At 41.1% G+C, this 21,791-nt stretch overlaps 2 protein-coding genes across 3 annotated transcripts in view; both read right to left on the bottom strand.

The window, feature by feature from the left end:
* Positions 1 to 6,334, bottom strand: part of gab2 (GRB2-associated binding protein 2) — a 32,510-nt gene extending 26,176 nt beyond the window's left edge. The window contains exon 1 of one of the 2 annotated variants that reach the window (XM_046389718.1): positions 5,407 to 6,334. In XM_046389718.1, the coding sequence (XP_046245674.1) occupies positions 5,407 to 5,478 (72 nt within the window). In that variant the 5' untranslated portion in view covers positions 5,479 to 6,334. The remainder of the gene's footprint in view (positions 1 to 5,406) is intronic. The other variant, XM_046389717.1, reaches the window with a different exon arrangement.
* Positions 6,335 to 6,419: 85 nt separating this feature from the next.
* On the bottom strand, positions 6,420 to 11,523 carry nars2 (asparaginyl-tRNA synthetase 2, mitochondrial). Its single transcript, XM_046389721.1, has 14 exons — positions 11,174 to 11,523; positions 10,490 to 10,599; positions 10,271 to 10,391; positions 10,029 to 10,169; positions 9,864 to 9,944; positions 9,565 to 9,659; positions 9,071 to 9,203; positions 8,272 to 8,370; positions 8,103 to 8,140; positions 7,941 to 8,007; positions 7,697 to 7,834; positions 7,469 to 7,566; positions 6,783 to 6,809; positions 6,420 to 6,659 (listed from the first exon to the last, which is right to left on the bottom strand). The coding sequence occupies exons 1-14, from the start codon at positions 11,333 to 11,335 to the stop codon at positions 6,515 to 6,517; spliced, it is 1,455 nt and encodes a 484-aa protein (XP_046245677.1). The 5' UTR covers positions 11,336 to 11,523; the 3' UTR covers positions 6,420 to 6,514.
* Between the last annotated feature and the right edge of the window lie 10,268 nt (positions 11,524 to 21,791).

Genomic DNA, 21,791 nt, shown 5'->3' with positions numbered 1-21,791 from the left:
GAAAAATGCATTTGCTTCAAACATTGTATATTAAATTGTATTTGAATTTTGCCCATTTATAAAGGCCTTATATTTTCTCATTTAAACTGGATAATTACCAATAAACAACGACATATTTCTTAAGCCTTCTACAAGCCAGCTAACCACAGGTTAGTCAACATACATTCCCCTTTTCTCCTTTTATGCATGTATATATGCATCTGTGAGCGTACATTCATTTTTTTATCTGTTACATCCTATTACGCTGATTATGCTGACAAAGATTCCATCCACAAATAGTCTGCCTCCTTGTGACTGGCACCTTTAAGGGCTAATCACTACTGTGCAATGGACTTTAAACACTGCGTATCTGTGATACAACAAGACAATTTCCAGTTTTTATCAAATACCTGCCTCACAGAAAATATTAACATGTAGCCAGGAGAAAACAGCCACCACTTAAAGTTTCCATTCCACATGTATGTAAAATATCACTAAAAATATGCTGTGCTGATACAACATAATTCTCCTTCCTATTTCAAGAAATTGCTATGTATATACTGTATGTAGTTGTGTCTCTAACTTGTGTTATAATAACGTGTAGTTAAGGGACAAAACAAATGCAAACAACAAACATCCTTTGACTGGCCACCACGATGACCTTGTCATCGTACACAGGAGTAAACATGTCTGCACGTGATTGGAAATTTATGAGCTGTCTGAACAAGTGAGAGTTTCCTGCCCTTTAACATTGACTATTACAGTGCATCTACTCTGAACCTGCTCAGGGGGCATCAGAAAGACACAGGAAGCCTGCAGGTGAGCGTGTCAAGCGGTTTTGAGTGTAAAGTGGGGCGTCAGTCAAAAAATGTGCCAAGTCAACCATCTTGGGGGAAAATAAATTCTAAAAAACAAACAAGCAAACTTGTTTGTTTGTGTTTTGGGGAGGAGACACACATTACAACACCAAAGCAAATATTTCCCACTGAAAGCTCTGACGGCTGCATTGGTATTCAGGTATTTTTTAACATAAATCTGTTTTTGCTTTTACTTCTAACACTTAAATTATTTTTTGGTTTATTCTGAGTTGTAGTTGTGGGTCCTCATTTGGCAGTAATGACTCACGTTACAGCTGCCAAGCCCGCTTGCTTCAGAGGGAAAGTCATTTAACATGTAAGGTTCGACATGTAAGCGTGATTCCGGTATATGACTTTGTGTTTGGATAAATTTAACAGTGAAGAAACTGGTTTCTCTTTTAGAAGAAAATAAAATCTAAATCGTTATTATGCAATGGAACAATCTAACAACAGGCACGTTAGGCTTTTCAAAAGGTAGACACGAAACAGCACACTGTATCTGTCTTTGTATTCTGCAACAGACACTACAGCCTATTGATGCCAAGTCAACTGTTTGTTCATGGTCTCACTAGTAAAATATTTCCCCAAAGTGTAATAATTTATGATCTGTGGATCAGCAGAGAAGGTCTAAAATATAAATGAATTAACTCCAGAGGTTGTTTTGGTCAGCTGTTTATGATCCCTGTTGTTGCACTCTGACTCTTTTTTTTATTTTTATTTTTATTTTGAGCACCATTAACTGAAAGCTGAGATAGCGTGCTTTCTGTGAGTTCAGCAAATAAGGAAAAACATTCTCACTGCTGACCCAAATCACAAGAGAAAAATCATTAAGCTCTAATTTCCTCCAGAGTGGCAGTATTTTAAGCTCAGCTGATAGTCCTGATGGAAATACATTTATATACTCACAGACCGGTTTAATCTCTTTCCCTGTCATGGGACCTCTGTCACAACACTTCCTGTAGGTACCATCCAGAGGAAGTCTGGCATTTGCTATTGGTGCAATAATTAAGTTTTGGACAGAAAACACACAGGCTAAACCAGAGTTCATGGCAAAGGACAGGATATTATGACAAAGGTTCAAACAAGGCCACCATGAGAAGAATGGATGAAAGGATGTATTTGGGGATGCATAACAAAAAGTAGAGAAAGTATAACATCGTGACAAACAATTGTGACTTTTATGCACACATTTCTTATGACTAGAAATTCATGCATAAAAGCATAAATTTGGACAAGAGACAACAAACTAAGACTGAGAAAACTGCCAAAAATTCCCATCCCTTAACACATACACAAATAGGAAAGGTTTACACTAAAAAGGTTAGTGGTTAAATGAAAAAATAATCACCAGATTAACCATAAATGAAAGTGGTGGCAGATATTAACCTCATGTCAGTCACAAGCATCCCTGTAAGTGAACGTATCTCAGGATGATAAGCCAATCTGACTTTGATACTGCAGTCACATAAAGCGACCCCAGTTTTGTAGCTTCTGGGGAAAGGCCCGTTTGAGGGCCCACAGATAAAGTGGAACAAGGAAAATGTCTGTGTGAGCGCTGGGTGTCTGTCAAAGCAGGAACTGGGAGGCGTTTTCGGTTGACCTCTGAGGGCAAGGACTTCCCAAAGCCCCTCTGCAAAACAACAGCAGACCCGGCAGCTGACAGTGGGACACAGGCGGCTGCTGCTGCTCTGCTAGGCCTGCCCTGAAAACTCACTGATCCACCTCTCCACCACCACCACCGCCGCCGCCGCCTCTCTTCCTCTCTCCTCTCGTGCAGACCTACCATCCACGAGAGCAAGACGCCAAAGCCCTTAGAAACGGGCGGCGAGGAAAAAGCAGAGGCAGCAGCTATCACCTTGCCGATACGATCTGTCTGGAATGTGGCAATACTTTACTGTATGTGAACAGACACGTTTGTGATGTCAGATACAACTGTGGGCAGATGGGAGGGTTTACCCACAGTAGCATGATCCCAACCTGAGAACAGGAATTCGATTGTTTACCCAGGTCCCATGCATGATTCATACTGTGCATGCAAAGTACCATATGTACGTGCATGATTCATTTAGATGACGTCTTATTATGCATATGTCAACACTGGAAGCCACAGAGACGTGCACCCGAAGGAATCGTTTCCAAGGAAGAGAAAATATTGTCAACAATTGTATTTTTAAACAGTATATTGATTTGATAGGTGGTGCACTGTCAGCTCATCAGCAGCTACAAATAAAAGACTGTTTGGGAGTCGACAAAGCAGACATGATGAAGCATATTGTCTGACCAACGGCTGATGAGTAAAATAACCTCAACAGGACTATGCAAGAAGCACCAGGCAAGTGCTGGATTAGTCACTTGTTTTCATGTTCCTCCTGCTTATTCTGGATATTCTTCAACAATAGCAACCAGGCCACTCCCACCTACCCTGAAAACACTGCCCACCTCTAAAGCCTCGATCAGCCCACCAACAAGAGTTCAAACCAAGCAAGTGATTCATTTAGCAGCTCTGAGACATTAGAGTGAAACTGTTTTCCTCGTGGAGATGCAGCATGTGTGTAGAGTGACTACACGTCTGCAGTCACATGTTGTGGGGGGGGGGGACACGCACACAAAGTTTATGTCCGTCATGTGTTTGTGCGGCAAGGAGCTGTTGTAGAGACAGTGCGTCACTGCTCACAGCTAATCTCATTTCCAGATAATTAGCAAACATTTAACCAGGACTAGTCATGCTTGTTAGTGAGGAAACATTTTGTCTCCAGTCCTAATCACCAGTTACATCCAGGCTTCAACTGCCACGAGTGTTTGCTCTCTAACTTTGCATACGATTTGCATGTCAGACCTGTAGTGGTAGTACCTGTTTTTACTCTCTCCTAACTCTGAGCTGGATTCTACACTACATGCATTTAACATGCATAGCAGTGTGCCACAGTTTAAGGAACTGTCTGAGGAAGGTCACAGGGAACTTCTTTTACATGCAATGACCAATCATTTCTACAACTAACTACTGATTAACAACCACAGGCCTCATCTGGTGTAGGGAGGACTTTGTGGTAGGAACAGGTGGAATATTGACAGGGAAAGTGTTGTTAAGGATTAAAACATCTTTTCATTGTTGGGAATAATCTCCTAAAAGAGGCGCAACAGTACAAAGTGTTGTAGCGTTTGACAGCTCTGAAGCAATGCACGCCTCCACTCAAACATAATGACCAATCAAACTTGCCACGAGTTCTTTGAGAAACGCGACACACCTTCGGGCTGGAATGAGAGTATGTGAAAGTAGTATCGGAAAAGGTCCTTCTACATTAGGATGTCAGCTGTGTCAGATGACAGCAATACTGGTGAGCAAATGGCCCCGATTGTCCTTAGGCTGACTTTAAGTGGAAGGAATTTCAAATGGACAGATTATCGCATTCACAAGTCTGCTTGTTCTGGACACTCCATCTCATGACACTGTTTTCTGGCTGAAACTCTGTGTGTGTGTGTGTGTGTGTGTGTGTGCAGTTGTTTATAGGTTATTGCTCAGGGTGAGAAGCAGGGTGAGAAGGGCTCAGAGGCTGTTCCCTGCTCTTTTGCCTGTGGAAAGTCATTATGTTAGCTCCATTATGCCTTGTGAGGGCCTTTTTTTCCCTCCTTCGTTGTTGTTTATACAGTACTGCTACAAACCAAGCAAGTTTTTCCCTCTCTACCACTGCAGCTGCTGTTCCATACTGACCATGGTGGTCTCTGTGTAAACATTAGCCAGCTTTAAGTGGAAGACAATGAGGAAATGACAGGCATTGAAGACATTCAAGGATGGATTTCCAGATGAAACAGAGAGATGACATCATGGCAAAGTCAGCTAGTATGAACATGGAGAGGCCTGGTAATGCAACACCATACATAAACAGTGGACAGCTGTATTTATAGGAGATTGTCTCATGGTTCTATCTGCCTTCATAAATCCCATTATCTGATTTGCAGCCGTTCTCCCCCCTGCACGGCACCCAGCAAGAGACTAGCAGCTTTAGCTTATGAAACCTTATCAAGGCACCCTAATGCTGAGGAGTTATCACTATTGTTGTGACATTAGTCGGCTTGGCCAAGATGAAAACTGCTCACATCAATGCATGATTAGACATTACCTCATCGTGATCGGATAAAGATGAAGAATGGCAGTTTGTGTCCGTCTCTGAGATAAATTAAGTCAAATTTATAGACAGCTGTTGGGTATTACAAAGGCTTACCTCCATGTTGTCACAGGACCCCACAGTGGGTGGCCTTACATGTAAAATCTGCTAAGTGCATTGTCACATAAAATCCACGTTTTTAGTTTTAATGGACTGAGACTGTGTGTGACTGAGGAATAAGGTGGTGCCTCCTGCAGCGCATAGACAGGACAGGTCCAGATGGCAGTGGGATGCACCTGCTACATTTGGACTTTTAATATCTGAGTTTGACACCACTTCAGGAACAAAACAACAAACAGCAGCGATTTGACAGAAGAACAATCCAAGTACATTAGGTTTTCCATGCACCACTCAGCCTAACGAACACAGAATAAAAAAACTAAGAGAAAGTTATTAATTTAACTTACGTATCTCCTCAGCTTTTTCTCCGGTGGTGACTTTCTCAGCCAGCCTTGGAAGAGGATTTCTCCGCCGCTCATGTTTGTTTACTGTCTGCACTTTCTTCTTGTTCTACAACTGCCGTCTGTCACTAGTACATGACGGCACCTGAAGGCTTTGCCTGCTCAAAGTGCTGTCGGCGTCAGGCTCTCGCTGGTGCAGTCTGCTCCCCCCATTTGATAAAAATTCAAAGTAGTGCCGGACGGTGATGTTGCCAGCACAGCCGCTCCTGGTGATTCTGTACGCAAAAAAAAGCCAACCCTGTGCGAAACCTCAGGCTGGTTAATAGAGAAAATAAAGGAAAAGAAAAGACAGATTAAAAAGGAAACACAACTCGACCGCCTGGGAAATGAGTTCGACGAGGTTGCGAGGAGCCGCGGGGAATGTGAACTGATGCAGGCTGAGGAAGTACCGTAGGGTGTCTGCAGTTTGTTTTCCCAACTCACACCACGCCCACCGCGCACACGGAGGGATGGGCTGCGCTGCGCTGCGCTGCGCTGCGCTGGGATGAACAGGATGGGAGAACTGCTCGCAACAAAGTGGCTTCGACACACCAAAACCAGTTTATATAATGGAGTCGACTCGATTCGAAACATACCGATTCCTCACAGAAAACCGACCACAGGAGCAACTTTGATTTCAAATCCCCGAAATGCGTCTGATTTCACGTTCAACGCGCCCTGCGTGCCTCACCAGAGACAGTTCAATATCAGCCACAGAAGGATACAAAAGATCCTCTACAAGACTGTCTGGGCTTTGAAAAAATATATACTAAAATCAAACATAAATATGAATAGAGGAAACTGACAGTCAGTAAAATATTCGTATTTTCTCAGTTGGCTGCTAGAATGGGAAAAAGCACCATCTTGTGGAAAGTTTAAATACACTTCCTCTAAAAATGACTTTTATATCGGCATCACATCATTGTTTTCACACAAATATTATATATACATATATTTAAATGACAAAATACAATGACAAATTATAAGAATGTTATTTATTTGTTTGATGTTTGCCAAACAGGAAATAAACAGACCTCAATGACATATAAAATACCTTTTGGGTTTGGACTGTGGTTTACAGAAGACAAGAATGGGAAAATCTGGGGAAAGGAATCACATCTTTTATGTTGTCAACACCAAGAATGCATTGCAAATATCGCTCAAATCCCAATCCAAAGCCACCATGAGGGACGGAGCCAAAACGCCTCAAATCCAGATACCTGCAAAAAAAAAAAACAAAAAAAAAAAAACAAAACAAAGGGCATTAAAAGTCATTACATCTGTTAGTGTGTACAGATGTTCTTTTATTTAGAATGTTGTAAATGTGCATATGTTTCATTTACCAGCTGTATGTGTCTTTCAATCCAGCGCTGAAAAGTATGACAATTAACATAAGAGCTTTTAGTCAGCAAAATAAAGACCTACAATAAATCCTCTCTGGCATCACTCTCATTATCAGGCATAATAATAAGCCAAAAACACAACTTTCTGTGCAGACTTCTGTGCCTAGCAGAGGAGGACAAAATCAGATGTGCTACACACATTGGTATTGACCTTAGAGCAACAGATACTGCAGAGTGGGCTGATGTTGCCTTTTTATAAATGCAGACAGTCAGGGTTAAGACAAAGGTTTCTTCATGTCTGTGACTGCAGAAAATCAGTTAGTAAAACCCACATTTACATCTTATCTTCTCATATATATTAAATCTAATACTATATAATATGAATGCATTATTCGCTAAAAATGCCGAAGGTATCCGATGCTTCTCCTCCTACTGAATATCTGTGGTGAGTCATGTTAGTCTGTCTGTCTTTTTAGAGCTGAAATCTGAAAGTTGTATAGAAAACTATAGAAAAACTGTTTGGTTTTTTGGTGGTCAGCTAACCGTGAGTGACACTGCTGGAATTTTGGTTTGATGTCACTGAATGAAAACACAAATAAATTTAAAGCAACAAGGCAGATATGATAACCGCCGTCTAAATGTGTAAACGTGGGCCTTCCAACACCCCTGGACTACTGGATTCTTACTCTTCCAGCCGAGCCCTCAGCAGATCCAGCCTCTCCTCCCTCAGCGAGCCCCCACATAGCTCTCCAACTCCTGGCACCAGAAGGTCCACTGCAGCTGCCTGCACACAAACGCCAGTCAGAGTCAGCTGGCATATGCAAATCACTGCGATAACTGACATTACAAGAAAGTAACAGAGTGGCTTAATCATTTATTCACTCAGCATTCTTAACAGTGTAACTACGTCTTACTGTACGCTCCGGATGGTCTTTGTTGTCTCTTGCATAAAAGGGCTTCAGATCATAAGGATAATCAGTGACAAAGACTGGAATGTTTCCACAATGCTTCACCAGGTACTTCTCATGTTCTGTCTGAAGGTCACAGCCCCACTGTTGAAAAGAAGAGCTAAAGTCAGTGTGGAGACCTGTGGATGGTATCAGGTAGATAACAAGCCTGCACTAACAGGGAGGAGAAGATAAAACCATTGGCACTTACCTCCGTTGGGAAGGCAAACTTCTCCGAGCTGTGGTTTAGGATGTCTATAGCCTCACTGTACGTAATCCTACAAGCAGATTGAGATCTATAGCCTTCAACTTTTGACTTAATTGTTCAACTGAACTAGTTTCATATACCATGTTTAGAAAAACAGGGACTTACGCAGGGAATCTCTTCTTCAGCATAGAGTCTACTGTGTCCTTAGGACGCATGGATGCAAGAGGAAAAACAGGTAACTGACTTTATGATGAAGTCAGATGCAGCCGTGAGTGGTTGGTATAAGGACTCCGGTTATGCACCAGAGTTTAAACAAGTGTCCTTCAGGACTCACCCTGTGTCCAGGAGTCACATGCTTATGAAACAAATCCACATCCTCGGCACAGTGGGCCAAGACATGCTCCGTGGCAGATTTGAACATGTCCTCCATGACCTAAGGAGCAGACCCAGTTTAATAATTAAAGCTTTCCTGGCCAACTTTGCACAAGGGCAACTTGAAAATTCACGTAAGGTAAGTGCAAAATATGAACTTCAGTACACAGGAACTGATCCGGCGTGACATCAGTTCACTTCAATCAGGATGTTCACGAATAAAGAACTGGCTGCTCTGTGATAACTGCTGAAAGGTTATCAAGCAACTTTAATCCAATTCAGTCGTTCCTTCTCTGCACAAAGTGACCCTTCAGGCACTGTGGTGCTTGTTTAGCACAAATTCAGCAAAAATCATATTGTCACCTTTACATTTTTTGTTTCCAGTTAAAATGAAAGGCAAAAAAAAACTACCATTCCCACTAAAACAGTCACTCATATCACAATCACAATATGTCAAAATCTTCATATGACTGCATACAGATATGGTTCAGCCCAGCAGCACGGCTACAGAAACAACTTCAAGAGACAGTAAGCATGAGAAAATGTAAATATATAATAAACATAAATAAATCCTGCAAGTTTATTTTCAAAGCATGCAGACATAAACAGAAATAAATGGCTTTCAGAAAGATTAGAAATGAATTTATTGTTGCCACAGAAATATGTCTGAAAAACAGCTAACAGGATATCACGTAAACCAATGTGGCACTTTGACTGATGTCACAGAGCAACACTGTACTGAGGACAACGACACTGTGTACCTTAGTGAGATCCTCTAAGGACTGCGTGAAGGAGACCTCGGCCTCCACCATGTAAAACTCAGCCAGGTGGCGTCTGCTTTGGGAGTTCTCTGCACGAAAAGTTGGCCCAAATGTGTAAACCTTAGAAAAAGCCCTGAAAGAGGATGAATGACAAGGTATAATTTGATCTGTGCAGAACATACAAGTAGGAGATGTGAATTTTAAAAATGTGTGGATGATCAACCGGTCAAGGCAGATGGCCGCCCATCTTGAGCCGGGGTCTGCTCCGAGGTTTCTGCCTTCTAAAAGGCAGTTTTTCCTCGCCACTGTCGCCAAGTGCTTGCTCAAGGGGGAATGATGGGCTCTCTGTATTACAGTTTAATTAAAGAGTTTGGTCTAGACCTGCTCTAATTGGAAAGTGTCATGAGATAACTTTTGTGGTGAATTGGCGCTATATAAATGAATGAATTGATCTCCAGAAGACACATTCTGTAGTGCTTTGTAGCTGATCTCACCCTGACATCACTTCCAGATGAAGCTGACCGGACACGGTCAGGAAGGCTGGGACAGAGAAGAAGTTCTCACCTTCTTCATTCTCTGGGCCTGATGGCTTCGGTAAAAATAGAGATTTTCACATTGACATGTCATTAATCCTTGTGTTCGCACCAGAGGTCTGACTGACACTCACAAACTGGAGGTGACATCACATACAAATCATCAGCATATTAGATACAGCGAAAACTAAATTCACAGAAAACCAAACATGGCCTCAGGGCCTTTAAGAATATTTGTCAACACATCTTTAAGTACTCACCTCAACCTGAAAGAGTTCCCCTGCCCCTTCACAGTCATTTGAGGTGATGACTGGAGTGTGAATCTGAACAAAGCCGTTTTCCTGGAACAAAAATAAAATAAATAATATGACACACACAAAAGTCTTGCTCTTCTCTGTTAGGTAGGCCTTTACTGATGTGCTCACCTTGAAATATGAGTGAATTGCTGTAGTGGCCTCACTTCGTATTCTCAGCAGAGAGCTAAAGACATTTGTTCTACACCTGAGATGGGGAAACTGGCGAATATACTCAAAGTCGTGTCTCTCTTTGATCTTAAAGGGAAAATCCTACAACAAAAACACGAAACATCCATCTTCATATAATTTGAAGCTTGGGCAGTGAGTGAATAAAACGTGTGTGGGTGGTTTGAGGAGACTGTTTTCCTTACCACAGGGTTACATTCTCCAACGACGTGGATTTGATCTGCTTCCAGTTCGACCGGCTGCTTTTGGTGTGGACTTTTCTTAAGAGTACCTGTGACTTCAACAGCACTACCAAATGCAAGCAACCTTAATTAGAGAAAAAAGACAACGAGTGTTTAAGTACCCTTCAAGCCTAAAACTGAATGGTGAGGAATTATGTGCGGTGAAGAAGTTTAAATGCTTACGAATCACTCAGCTCTGAACTTGCGACAATCTGCAACGACTGCAAAGAGCTCCCATCATTCACATGGAAAAAGAGGTTTTTCTTCTGAGGCCTAACAGAGCGAACCCACCCCTGCAGCAAAGAAACAGACTGCAATTAGCTGTTCCTTCTGGTAACACCTAAATATCTTACATGTAATGTTCATAAACCAGGATGTCGGTCACTTAAGAGTTTCAATCCTCATTCATTCCCAGTGCAGCTAAATGTATATACAATATGTAGTTATATTTCAAATCATCTGGAAAGCAAAGCAGGAAGACTTTTAATAGACCATTGGATTAGTTCAGGGTGCAGGACTCAAGTAAAATATCTGTCTGATAGCAGGAAATTAGGGAACATGAGTCTTATAAATTCCAAATGTAAAGTCCCAAGGTGTAATACATGTACAGGAGGAAGAACTCAGGGAAATATAAGTTAACCATCTTTGCAGAAACTGTCTTGTGATATTTGAAAAAAAAGGAAAAAAAAAAAAGTAAATGTAAGAAGAGAAAGGATTCGTTATTGTAGTTTAATACCCGAGTTAACCATCGTAGTCTCGACAGTGAAGTAAGCAGCATGTGTTCAGCCATAAGCACGTTAATGTAGCACTGCCGTTAGCACAAATCAGCAGAATATATCAAGTAATAAAAGGAGCCGTTAACGTTACCTGTACTTTGATATTTGCTCCCAGTTCAGCACCTGAAATCGCTTCAGAGACTCTTAGTGTCGTTGGTGTCCTCTTACAATAATGCCGAATACTTAACAACACTCTCCCAGGAACTGAAGCGCTTGCTACTACAAAAAACGTTTTAGCTGCGGCTCGAAACATCGTAACAAAGGCTGCACTATGAGACACAAAACCCACTAAAAGCACAACACGTTGCGACAGCTCAAAGGTGCAAACAACACATATTTATCGCATTTACTCGCATACGAAGTATCACATAACATTTTAACCTGACTTTCACATTGCCACTTGCTTGACAGTAACATTTCCTGTTTTAGTCGCTTGCCATTTGTTCACTTCAGTCACGTGGACTCCGATAAACCAATCAGAAGTCGATAGTTTTCTTATGGGAGCGTAAATGACATTTTGAACATGAGAAGTTTAGACTTATAATTTCACTACTTTCAATCATTATTATCATCACCGTTTAATGAATATTTTATGACATTTAATTTTAGGGTAGAGGCTATTGGTAAATATCTAATCAAGAAGAATCATGAGAATTATCAAGGGAAGAGAGAAATGCAGATAAGTGCCATCACTTTAAAATACCAGAAGCAACTGAATTATTTAAATCTGTAAGAGGCATTTAATATTTTAATGTCCCAGTCATTTTACAAAAGCACTAAATTTTACTAAACAATATTAATCAATGTTCCACACAAAAATCTATTAACCAAGGTCATTTCTTTATCCAGGAAGAAAGGTGTAAAATATATTTTCAACCCTAAAGAGAAACACATGTGGAGTGATTCAGTAGTGTAATGAAGCAAGCAGAACAGTCATTACATCCACATGGAAGTCCTCTTTAATCTTGCATGATGTATCTGCCATCACTGTGAGGTCCATTTGTACGTAAACCTCGTTAATCCAATACCCACAACGACACCAGGTCTATTCCCACCATTTGCTGCTGGAGTAAATCAGACCATGCCAGCAATGTAATAAGATGCCATAGACAATTATTCACCTGGTCTCGCCTGTCAGCTCTGGAGCCCCTGGTCTGGGTCTGCCAGCAAACACAGAGTGAGGTGTCTCCACCTCCGGCTGCTTATGACACATCATCATTAAACCCAACATGATGCATTTGAAAAGTCAGCAGGGTCATTGATATTAATTATCTCCAGCATGAACGGAGCAATTATGCACATGGTCTGGTCTTAATGGGGAGCAAAACGATTCTATTTTCTGAATCATTGACAGAGAGTGAAAAATATAATGGGAAATTTGTTGGGGTCATTTAGGCAATGTCTGAATGTGTCTCTGTGTCTTTTGGTAAAAGTTCCAACATGGTGTCTATCAGAACCAGTGAAGCTGCTTTTTGAGTTGCTGACAGGGAACAACTGAGATTTGACAACCAGAAATGATAACCTAAATGGATAAACAAAGAAATCCCCTTTAGGAAATGTAATGACATTAATCCTATGGACTACTGGAGTATAGCATACACCTGCTGGCATCCCCTTCTCCTCTCTCCCTGTCTCATTATGTGCAATACATTACTCTACCACATGGTAGTGCTGTAGCTCTACGACATGTTTCACTCCTCCCTCCAAATCCCCACCTAATGTAGATTTATTCATTTACCCCCGAGTTACCTCGAATATATTATTCATTTGCAGCTCCGAGGTCTGCTGAAATGGAAACAAGCTGGCATTGTTATGTTCCCAGTGCAGCCCTGTCAACGCTAACGCAAACGACCTGCTGGCTTTCAGAGGCAAGCGGACGGTCCAGCGCAACGGTGACTTCAGGTCCTGTAAGTGTTCCGCACGCCTCGACAGGAGCAGCCGCAGCGGAGTTACTCCCAACGTTTACAGGGAACTTCATTTATTGCAGGCTTGACGCATTTCATGAGTACTTGCACGTGGGAGTGATGGCACGTCGCATGTATTTATATTTCCACACGCACGCACGCACACACACGCACAACCTCCCACACACAAACCGCGAGGCAAAGCATGCACGGGGGGAAAAAAAGGCGAAAACACACACAGTCACAGAAAACACCCCAAAGTAAAATGTTATCCTGTTTACATTCTCCATATAATAAACCAGGAAGAGAAGTCGAATGGTATCCCTAATGGGAGATAACACAGCTCTCTGATGTTGGAGCCTCCACAGGTGGAGGTGTTGTTTGGCAGTGGCCTGACAACCTTATTTGGGCTTAACAACTTGTTAAAATCAATACGCGATTAGTCAGCAAAACAAAGGATTTTGCTGTAAAAGCTCGGATCTCAGGAGGATCACTGAACTTAGAGGGCAAGTGCATCTTCTGCTCTCAGCAGGTATGCTGTCTGCCAGGCCCCCGACTGCAGCATATCGACATCATCACCTGCCCCCTTTTCCCACCAGCCTTCATCAGCTCCTCCTCCTCCTCCAAATTTTCTGCATTCTCAAATGGAAGGGTGCATTGATTTTATGTAACATGGCTCGTTAAGTGCTGATTAGACCATTACAGTGATTTCAGGGAATGAGTTTGGGTGACAGGCGGCCAAATACAAATCAAACGGAACCAACAACACTTACTGAAAGAAATTTGGACTGCTGCACTGCTTCACCCACGACGACTCTGAAGTTACTTCCAGAGTAGGCTGCTGTGTTTGCGACAGTTTACACCCAAAGGAGCCGTACAAGTATGCAGTTGTATATAGAATAGAATAGACAAGGCAAGAAAATCCAAACACAAACATGTCCACAAGACAAAATCATCACGTTAACAGAACAAAGATCTCTCAGTGCATTAACAGCCCTGGTGTGCTGCCTGTCCTTTCATATTAAAGTTTAGTTATGTTGACCATTTTTAATGCATTTGGGATAAAAGAATCCTTGTAGATCTTTTTCTTTGCAGCTATTCTTTAGTGTTGCTCTGAGAGGAGCAACTCAAACTCAGGGCTGAAGTGTTCAGTCATTGATGACAGACAGGGCTTTGTATAGAGCAGCTTTGCTGTAAAGGTCATCTAATGGCTTTTGTTGTCAGCCTACCATCTGCCCTGCTGTTTTAACAGAAAATATACATTAACAGCACTCAAGACATTCACTTTTTGGAAGTGATGATATTCAGTTACCACGTGGTAATCAGTTTCACACTGTACAGTGCTAATTAATCAGAAAAGTAAGAGTAGTGATAGTTTAAGTGATTTATAATGCAATGTTAACATTCCTGCTTTTTCTAAATTGTAACATTATTATTGATTTGTTTTGGAGTGTGACTGCAATTTTCACTTTGGGATCTGAGAAATGTTCTTTATTTTTTTGTTATGTGAAAGGCTTAATTAGTTGATTAATGGTAAACTAACTGGCAGATTAATGAGTAGTGAAAATAACTATTAATTGCAGACCTAATGTGTGCAGTGAAACTTGTGGAAATGCAGAAGTTAACAACCCAAAGGGAAAATGAGGACAGTGTGACACAAGGTTTGATGCTGCGCTTCTGTTTTAAACAAGAATGAGTGAATGAAACAGATTTAAGAAAAGTAACTGCTGTTGTCCCCTTGAGGTTTCCCCCCCTTGGGGTCTACAGCCAGATAATTAAGTATCTCTTTCTTTAATTCACCATGTGTACTATGAATGTCTACAAGTGTTTAAAGTGTGGGCACAGTGGGTGTTATTCGTTAAAAACATTTACAACATTTCCATCACCTTGTGATGGACTGTAGCTTTTCTGATCCTGATTTTAAATCAGTTGCTATCACTTCAATGTAATTTGGATTACAGCATAATTTCTTCAATGTTGTCATGTTGCTCCATAAGGTTTTCTGTAAACTTACTAAAATTGCTACTCAAACTGTTACTGCCTGTCAAACCTGACGAGTTCCTGTGGCGCTGAGTGAAATCTTCCCTCTGCACTCGAGCCTCCGTATGCAGTAACTGACTCTCTAGCTGAAGGTTAGAGAAGAAGAGCGATATGGTTAAGTGTGTCACATTAACTCTTTCTTTTTGCATGTTTCATGCTTTCTTTGAGATATTTGTCGCACTGACTGACAGAACTGTGCAGCAGCGAGTCTGGTGATTATTGCACATTACAGAAAACCTTCCTTTTCTTCTGCCGAAATCAGTCGAAGACAAGACACTTGTGAGATGGGTAACCATAGATGATGAAAAATGGAAAAGCGCAGAAGTAATATCAAAATATTGTGCTTCATCACACTGTTATTCTCATCAGCACACATGCAGCCCACAGTCAAATGAAACAATTCATTCTCATCCTCACTTTGCTCTTTACAGCAGCATCACTTGTCAGTGTCGGCTTTAGGAGCTCAGCGTGAGCTCGGCTTCACTTCCCCAGGTTCTTTTGTTTAACTTCCAATAAGAACAGAACACCCTTATCCTCATTTACAGGATAATTTGCACAAATGATCCTAAATATTAAATCTCAATTGTTATGCAGGAATCCTATCTAGGTCACCGCAGCTAAATGAGGAACTTATTTTACTACATGAGATTAGGGCTTACTTTCATTGTACATCCAGCTTTTGTTGCATTTTTGTCTGATTACATGTTCATTACTGTTACATGTAATGAAATATTAAAACGACACTAACTCTCTGAGTAGACAACACCTTAAAGCCTGAGAGAGATAACTGACCACTAAGCTGACTCTGAAAAAAAAAAAAAAATCCCTGCACTTGATAATTTTCTCAACAAAATTTCTTCATGTCATATTTTCAGTCAGGTTTTGAAAAGATAAACGCCTGCTGTGAGATTTTTTGATCTGTTGCTGCACCTGAAGATCTTACAACTACTTCAGCTGGCTAACATTGCTGCAGGCTCTCTCTTATCTGTAGCATTTACATCCGTTTTAGCCTTTTTGTTAATACCTCCTTCAGAGAGGTCTTTTTGCAATTAGACTATATGGACAAAAGTATTGGGACACCTGCACGCACATCGCATTCTAAATGCATAAACAGCTCTGCAGCTACAACAGCTTCCACTCTTGTCCAATCCAGCCATGCGTGTTTGCTTGTCTATCTGCGTCTCTTTTTCTTGAAAGTAAGCTTGTGCTTATTGGCAAGAGGCATTCATTGTGCACATTTATTATTCCAACAACAACAAAAAAAAGATATGTTTGTCACCACCTGACCTTTCTATTACTGCCACCTCAAATATTATCTACCTTTGTTGTAACTACCAGCCATCTCTGAACATTTTTAAACTTTTAGCCTAATTCTTCTGTCTGGCACAGTGTCCTGTTTCCAGAATGCCAGTGGAATAATCAGTAATTCACTAACAGCAAACTACAAATGAGCAGTGAGAGCTGTTCTTTTCTATTTCTGTGGGAGCAGATTGTTAATGTGCCCCCGCCCCGGCTGATTTATTTCATTGACCCCCCCTGTCGAAGCTGGGAATGATCTGATGCTAAGTGAACGATAACTGGTTTCATTCCTGATACTGCAGCACAAGAAACAATGTCATTTGACTTGGGCAAACCTCAGCAAGTGCAGTTTGACATCGACTCTTCTGTAGACAAGACTATCCAGACACGTACATTTAATCACAAAGGTCAGAGTGCTGAAGTAACCGGTGTGGTACCCCTGGGGCAGTTCAGTGTCTTTGTCAAGGGTACCTGAAAAGTTGGATAATATTCTGCTCTGTTATAACACTTCTCACACGGGCACTCATCCATCTGTCCTTGTTGTGTCCTTCTGTCCTGCTTTGGAGGCATCTGATATTCTACATTTTATTAGATCACTTGAGGAAGAAGTCTCTTCTTCCCTTGCTTCCTCGCAGAGGCAATAATCCCTTTCAGTTAGAGGTTAGAACTGCTGTCTCAGCAGACGTGCAACCATAAATCTATGACTAATTACTTTAGTTTATCCAGACACACCAACTACCCTCTCATTAGCCAAACAATGGATGGTAATGTCTTGGGTGTCCATGTGGGCCTCTGAGTTACACTCACTCACTGCATCAAACTGAAGATGTGAGTATTCAACTGGAGTATTTTCTATTTTTCAGTGGGTTTATGAAAACAAAGGCCTGCGCCCATATGTTGTTGTGTTAATTACAGAACAATTAAGTCCTGCCCGAACTATCCCTCAAAATTAAGGGGCTGTCTTCTCACATCTATAGTGCAAAAGGGGTGTTTATTTTGTGAAAATAATTACAAAGACTCAAGACAAAGACAATTACAAAGACTCGCACTAATGTACACCCAGAGAAGAGGATATTTTTAAAATGGCATTATTCTAAAATTCTTAAACTGCTACAACACAACACTGTCCTCCTCCAGCTGCATCTGATTTGTGCATCTAATTTATTCATGCAGTCAATTCCATCCCATTCAAGTGCCTTTGTGGTACAGCAACAGAGAGCCTGAAATATATATTTTTTATTAGATAAAACAAAATGCATACTGTGGAAGTGGGGAGCTGGCGTTGTCGCTGCGCTTCTCCTGAAACATTATGTCTTGACGAAAAGAGCTGGCGCTTTGTGTGTTCAGTAAACATAGTTTTCTGGTCCATCTCTTTCAGAGCAAATTGTATTTTTGAATTGCCACCTTTTTGTTTATTAATTATTTCACACTATAGTTGCCTTCTTTCTGTCAAACTGCCAATGTTCATCAGTCAGGAAGTAAAAAGACAAAACATCCATGGTTGCAGCTCATTTTTAAAAGCTGCTGTCTTCCTTCCTTGTAGGGTTTTTGTTACGCAGATTATTATTTTTGTCAGCCTCCCCCTGCCCCAATAAAAGCAGTTTTTGCTTGCACCTGGACATCACTTATCAAAACTGAAAGCTATTACTGAATTCTTCCCCGTGGCTTAGCTGGTGCAAAAAATCAGCAGTACTGTAGATCAGTGTTTTAGAAAGATAAATATGGTGTTTTTCATGTTTGCAGGTGCAGTATAGTAGTAGCCACATCAGCCACATAGCCCCTACAGGGTAATGAGGAGTGCAGTAGAATTACAATCTAATTCTGCTCCACTGCACTGTTTCTTGCCAATAAGCAAAGAATTTGCACATGTAGAACAACAGTGTATTAAAACTCCACATAAGCCAGGAGGGATAATAGAAGTCTGAATCATCCAATAAAAGCTTTTTGTGATGTGTCTGTGATGTTCAGTATGTCTCACAATGGCAGCATTCAAGCTTTTCCAAAAAGATTTTTCAAATAGGAAGTGACTGTGAAAACCCGAGGTTAAAAAGATTTTTCCCTTAGAGCAATAGTCACTGTGTTTTCATGTTTTGCCAGAGGTGAGAGGTGAGGGAGGTCAGCAGTGTTATTAGTCCTGTATTTAAAGAAAAATTGTTTGGGAAAAAAAAAAATATGAAAGAAAACAAGTCTCTCAGTAAGATGTGCTAAAAATTTCACCTTCACAACTTTAAAGGATTTGGACAGGCAGGCTTATTTGTATGGGTAAATGAAATGAGAGGCCAGGCGTGTCACAATCCAAACGCACAACGTGGAAATAAATTCCCCAAGGCTGATCTACATTAAGAGTATTCATACATAATGGGCGCAAAGGTTCTGCAACGAAAATAATTCTGTCAGACTGACTTCAAGCTTTTTATTTTGAACTGAAAACACACTCACACAGAGAAGACTCAAAGGAGAACAAATGAAACAACTGCTCCACTACACTTCTGTGCATCATTCCTGTTAAATCATACATATTATCCTGTGTGAAAGTGGAAAACAGTATTTATCTATCCACCCATCTACCTCTATCATTTACAGATTTCTCCAAAATTAGTGTTTATTCTTTCAGATGACTGAATTCTAGTTCAGGTTAATACAACATGTCCTTGGGTGGTTGCACTACAGGCCATTCAGTTTGCAGAAGTGGCGCTCAGGATGGCAAAGCTGTTGTTAAACAGCAGTGTGACATCACATAGATACTGTGTCTAAGTAGTGCCGATGGCGACAAGAAAATGCCTGTGGCAATAAGCACTTTGGGGATTTTGTCCTACACCAGGATGTTGGACCACCCTTCTCCAGCTACTATACACACACCAAACACAGACTCAAAGTTTACGATCTTTCAGCTAACAGAAAATAGACTTCATCCAAACAAGAGTCCAGAAAGCTACACAGATTCCTGGGCAATCCCAAAGACGCTGGGAAAGCTGGGTGCAGAAATTATTAAGAGCACGAAGCGGGCTTCTGGGAAGCGAATGGAGGTGATGAACGGCAGGTGTGAAGGTGGAAAGGCGGGAAAGGTAAGTAGGTCACCACACCCAGCTCTGGACATACACAGAACAGACGGGAAACACAGGCAAGGACAAAACCAAAACAGAGGAGAACACAAGGACTCTGCGGGGAGAGCATACTGACAGGCCCTGAGACAGTTATACAATATTATCCATCAAGATGGGCAACAGATTTATCAGGTTTGAGACTCAGGGTTTAATTTTTGCTTTCCCTGTACGCTTCACTGACTGTCACACATGTACAGTACAAAGTTACAATTGAGTCAAGCTTGCACACAGTGATCTGAACTATTCCTTCACCGTAGGCTTGTAACTGATCAGATCAATTGTAGACTTAAAGGCTTAAATCACATCACTTGAAAAACATATGAAGCTCATTCTAACCAAGAAGATAGCCCACAGACTCTATAGGAAGAGGGCTTAAAGACTTTAGACAAATGAGCATTTGAACATCCTTACATCAGTTTAACCTTTTGACCTTAAGGAAGCTGACTAATTCAAAGAATACACAACCTGTTCTACCGCTTTATATATTTTTAATATGACCTGCCGCTAAATACTTTGCAGGAGCTCAAGCCTATTAAATATACATCTGCTTTGTTTCAACCCTGACAACAGAGTATCTCCACTGAGGACAAACTCCACCTTCTTCTTTATCTCCCTTTTATGATTAATATATTCTTTTTATCTTTTATCACATTTTCCCGTGATGGAGAGAGGTTCTTCTGTAGACATTTTAAAACATTTTGTGACACATCATAAAGACATCCTTTCCTAAATTTGATGAAATAACTTTCAAAATACATCTTTTCCATATCCTTGCTATTCCTCACTACTGTCGTGCTCGTCAACCCCTGAACCATCATGACTGGTGCTCGTGTCGTAGACAGAAATCACATTCACCTATTTTTTCATGGACATAAAGTGCTACATGATAAGCTGTCCTAACACATTAAGCATTAGCTAACCTTTCAGTCAACCCAAACGCTTCCAAACTCTTGGTTTGAATGGGTACTGATCCTTTGTTATGGACAGATCTGACCTTAGGCATAATTAGCCTAATAAAAGCATTAGATATGCTGTCAATATGATTTGCATAATGTGCAAAGGCAGTTTCATTCCTGAATGCGAACGGTGTCCGAGTGACTTAAAAATGCTGCAGAGACATTTCTCTGGGTCCTTTGTTCACACCTGTCAGGGGAAATGTGATGGGAGACGGCAGCTGCAGCTGCGGCTTCTGCCTCCAGTGAGTCCACCAAGACCCTGCTGGAGTCCAGTACACATCAAGCACACACACACACACACACACACACACACACACACACACACACACACACACACTCACTGTATGTATTTCTGAAAAGGCAAGAAAGGAATTTCACCTTGTGCTGACAGGATTAATTTCTTACAGCTTCAATTCCAACATAATCCATGGAGATCAGAGCGAGAATAGAAACTGAACTGTCATATTTCCCACTTGAAGAAGTTCAGGTAACCAGCGAGAAAATAATGGAAAACACACAGCCAAGTCGCATAAGTTTATGTCTCACAAAAGCTGTTTTTCATGTGAAAAAACATGCAAATCAATTTCTTCAATATGTATTTTTGTAATACTTGTCAAAAGAAGTGAAAAACAAAACAAGCTGTGATCCATCCTTGTAGCTAACGTCTGTAGCTGCAGTGCTCCTTCAAGTAAGAAACTGCAGACGATGAATTTTTGAGACCAGCTCTGACATGGCTCCACTTCGCAGATTATTGATTATTTTGTTGATGTTTATCACAGTGAAAATGTTTTCAACACTAAAAGCCATGTAATGAGTTACTCTCACACTAGCACAGAGGTCAAAACTGTCAGCTTACACTCCTCTACAATGAGGGAGTACAGGCTCTCTCACATGGCTCTTAAGTCTCGTTTTTGGAGAATAATGCCTCTCACATTACGAGCATGCAGCACTGTACCGCTTAAGGTGCTAGTACTGCACATTTTCCATTTTCCCTTTGCAGGTCAGTTGTATCAGAGGCGACGCTGGCCTTTATATGACCTGAAGAAATATGACACTTTGAAAACCATCGCCTAGGTTTCATTTCCGAAGCTTGCACTTTACTGAGTGCTTCTGTTGCTGCTGTGTTTTGTCATCATTGTGGGCACCCAAATGAGACCTAAACCTTGAGAAAAAAATCTGCCTCACTTCTCTATGGCCAGTTGGTTTACCATTCCTTGCCCCATTAACTTTTATGACTGGTCCACCATTTGCATAACTGGTACAGAGGGGAACGTGAACCTGAATGATTAAAGACAGAATCTGAGGCTGTCTTATTCATTCAGGCATATGGTGTTATCAGGCTACACAGCAGATGTGGACCGTCATACAGCCAAGATATTTTATGGCTGTTGGGAAAACTTGAACAA

This window comes from Scatophagus argus, chromosome 5, assembly GCF_020382885.2.
Source record: "Scatophagus argus isolate fScaArg1 chromosome 5, fScaArg1.pri, whole genome shotgun sequence".
In the NCBI taxonomy this organism is placed as follows: domain Eukaryota; kingdom Metazoa; phylum Chordata; class Actinopteri; family Scatophagidae; genus Scatophagus; species Scatophagus argus.
The sequence above is the reverse complement of the archived record's forward strand: the minus strand, read 5'-3'. Positions and strand labels throughout refer to the sequence as shown.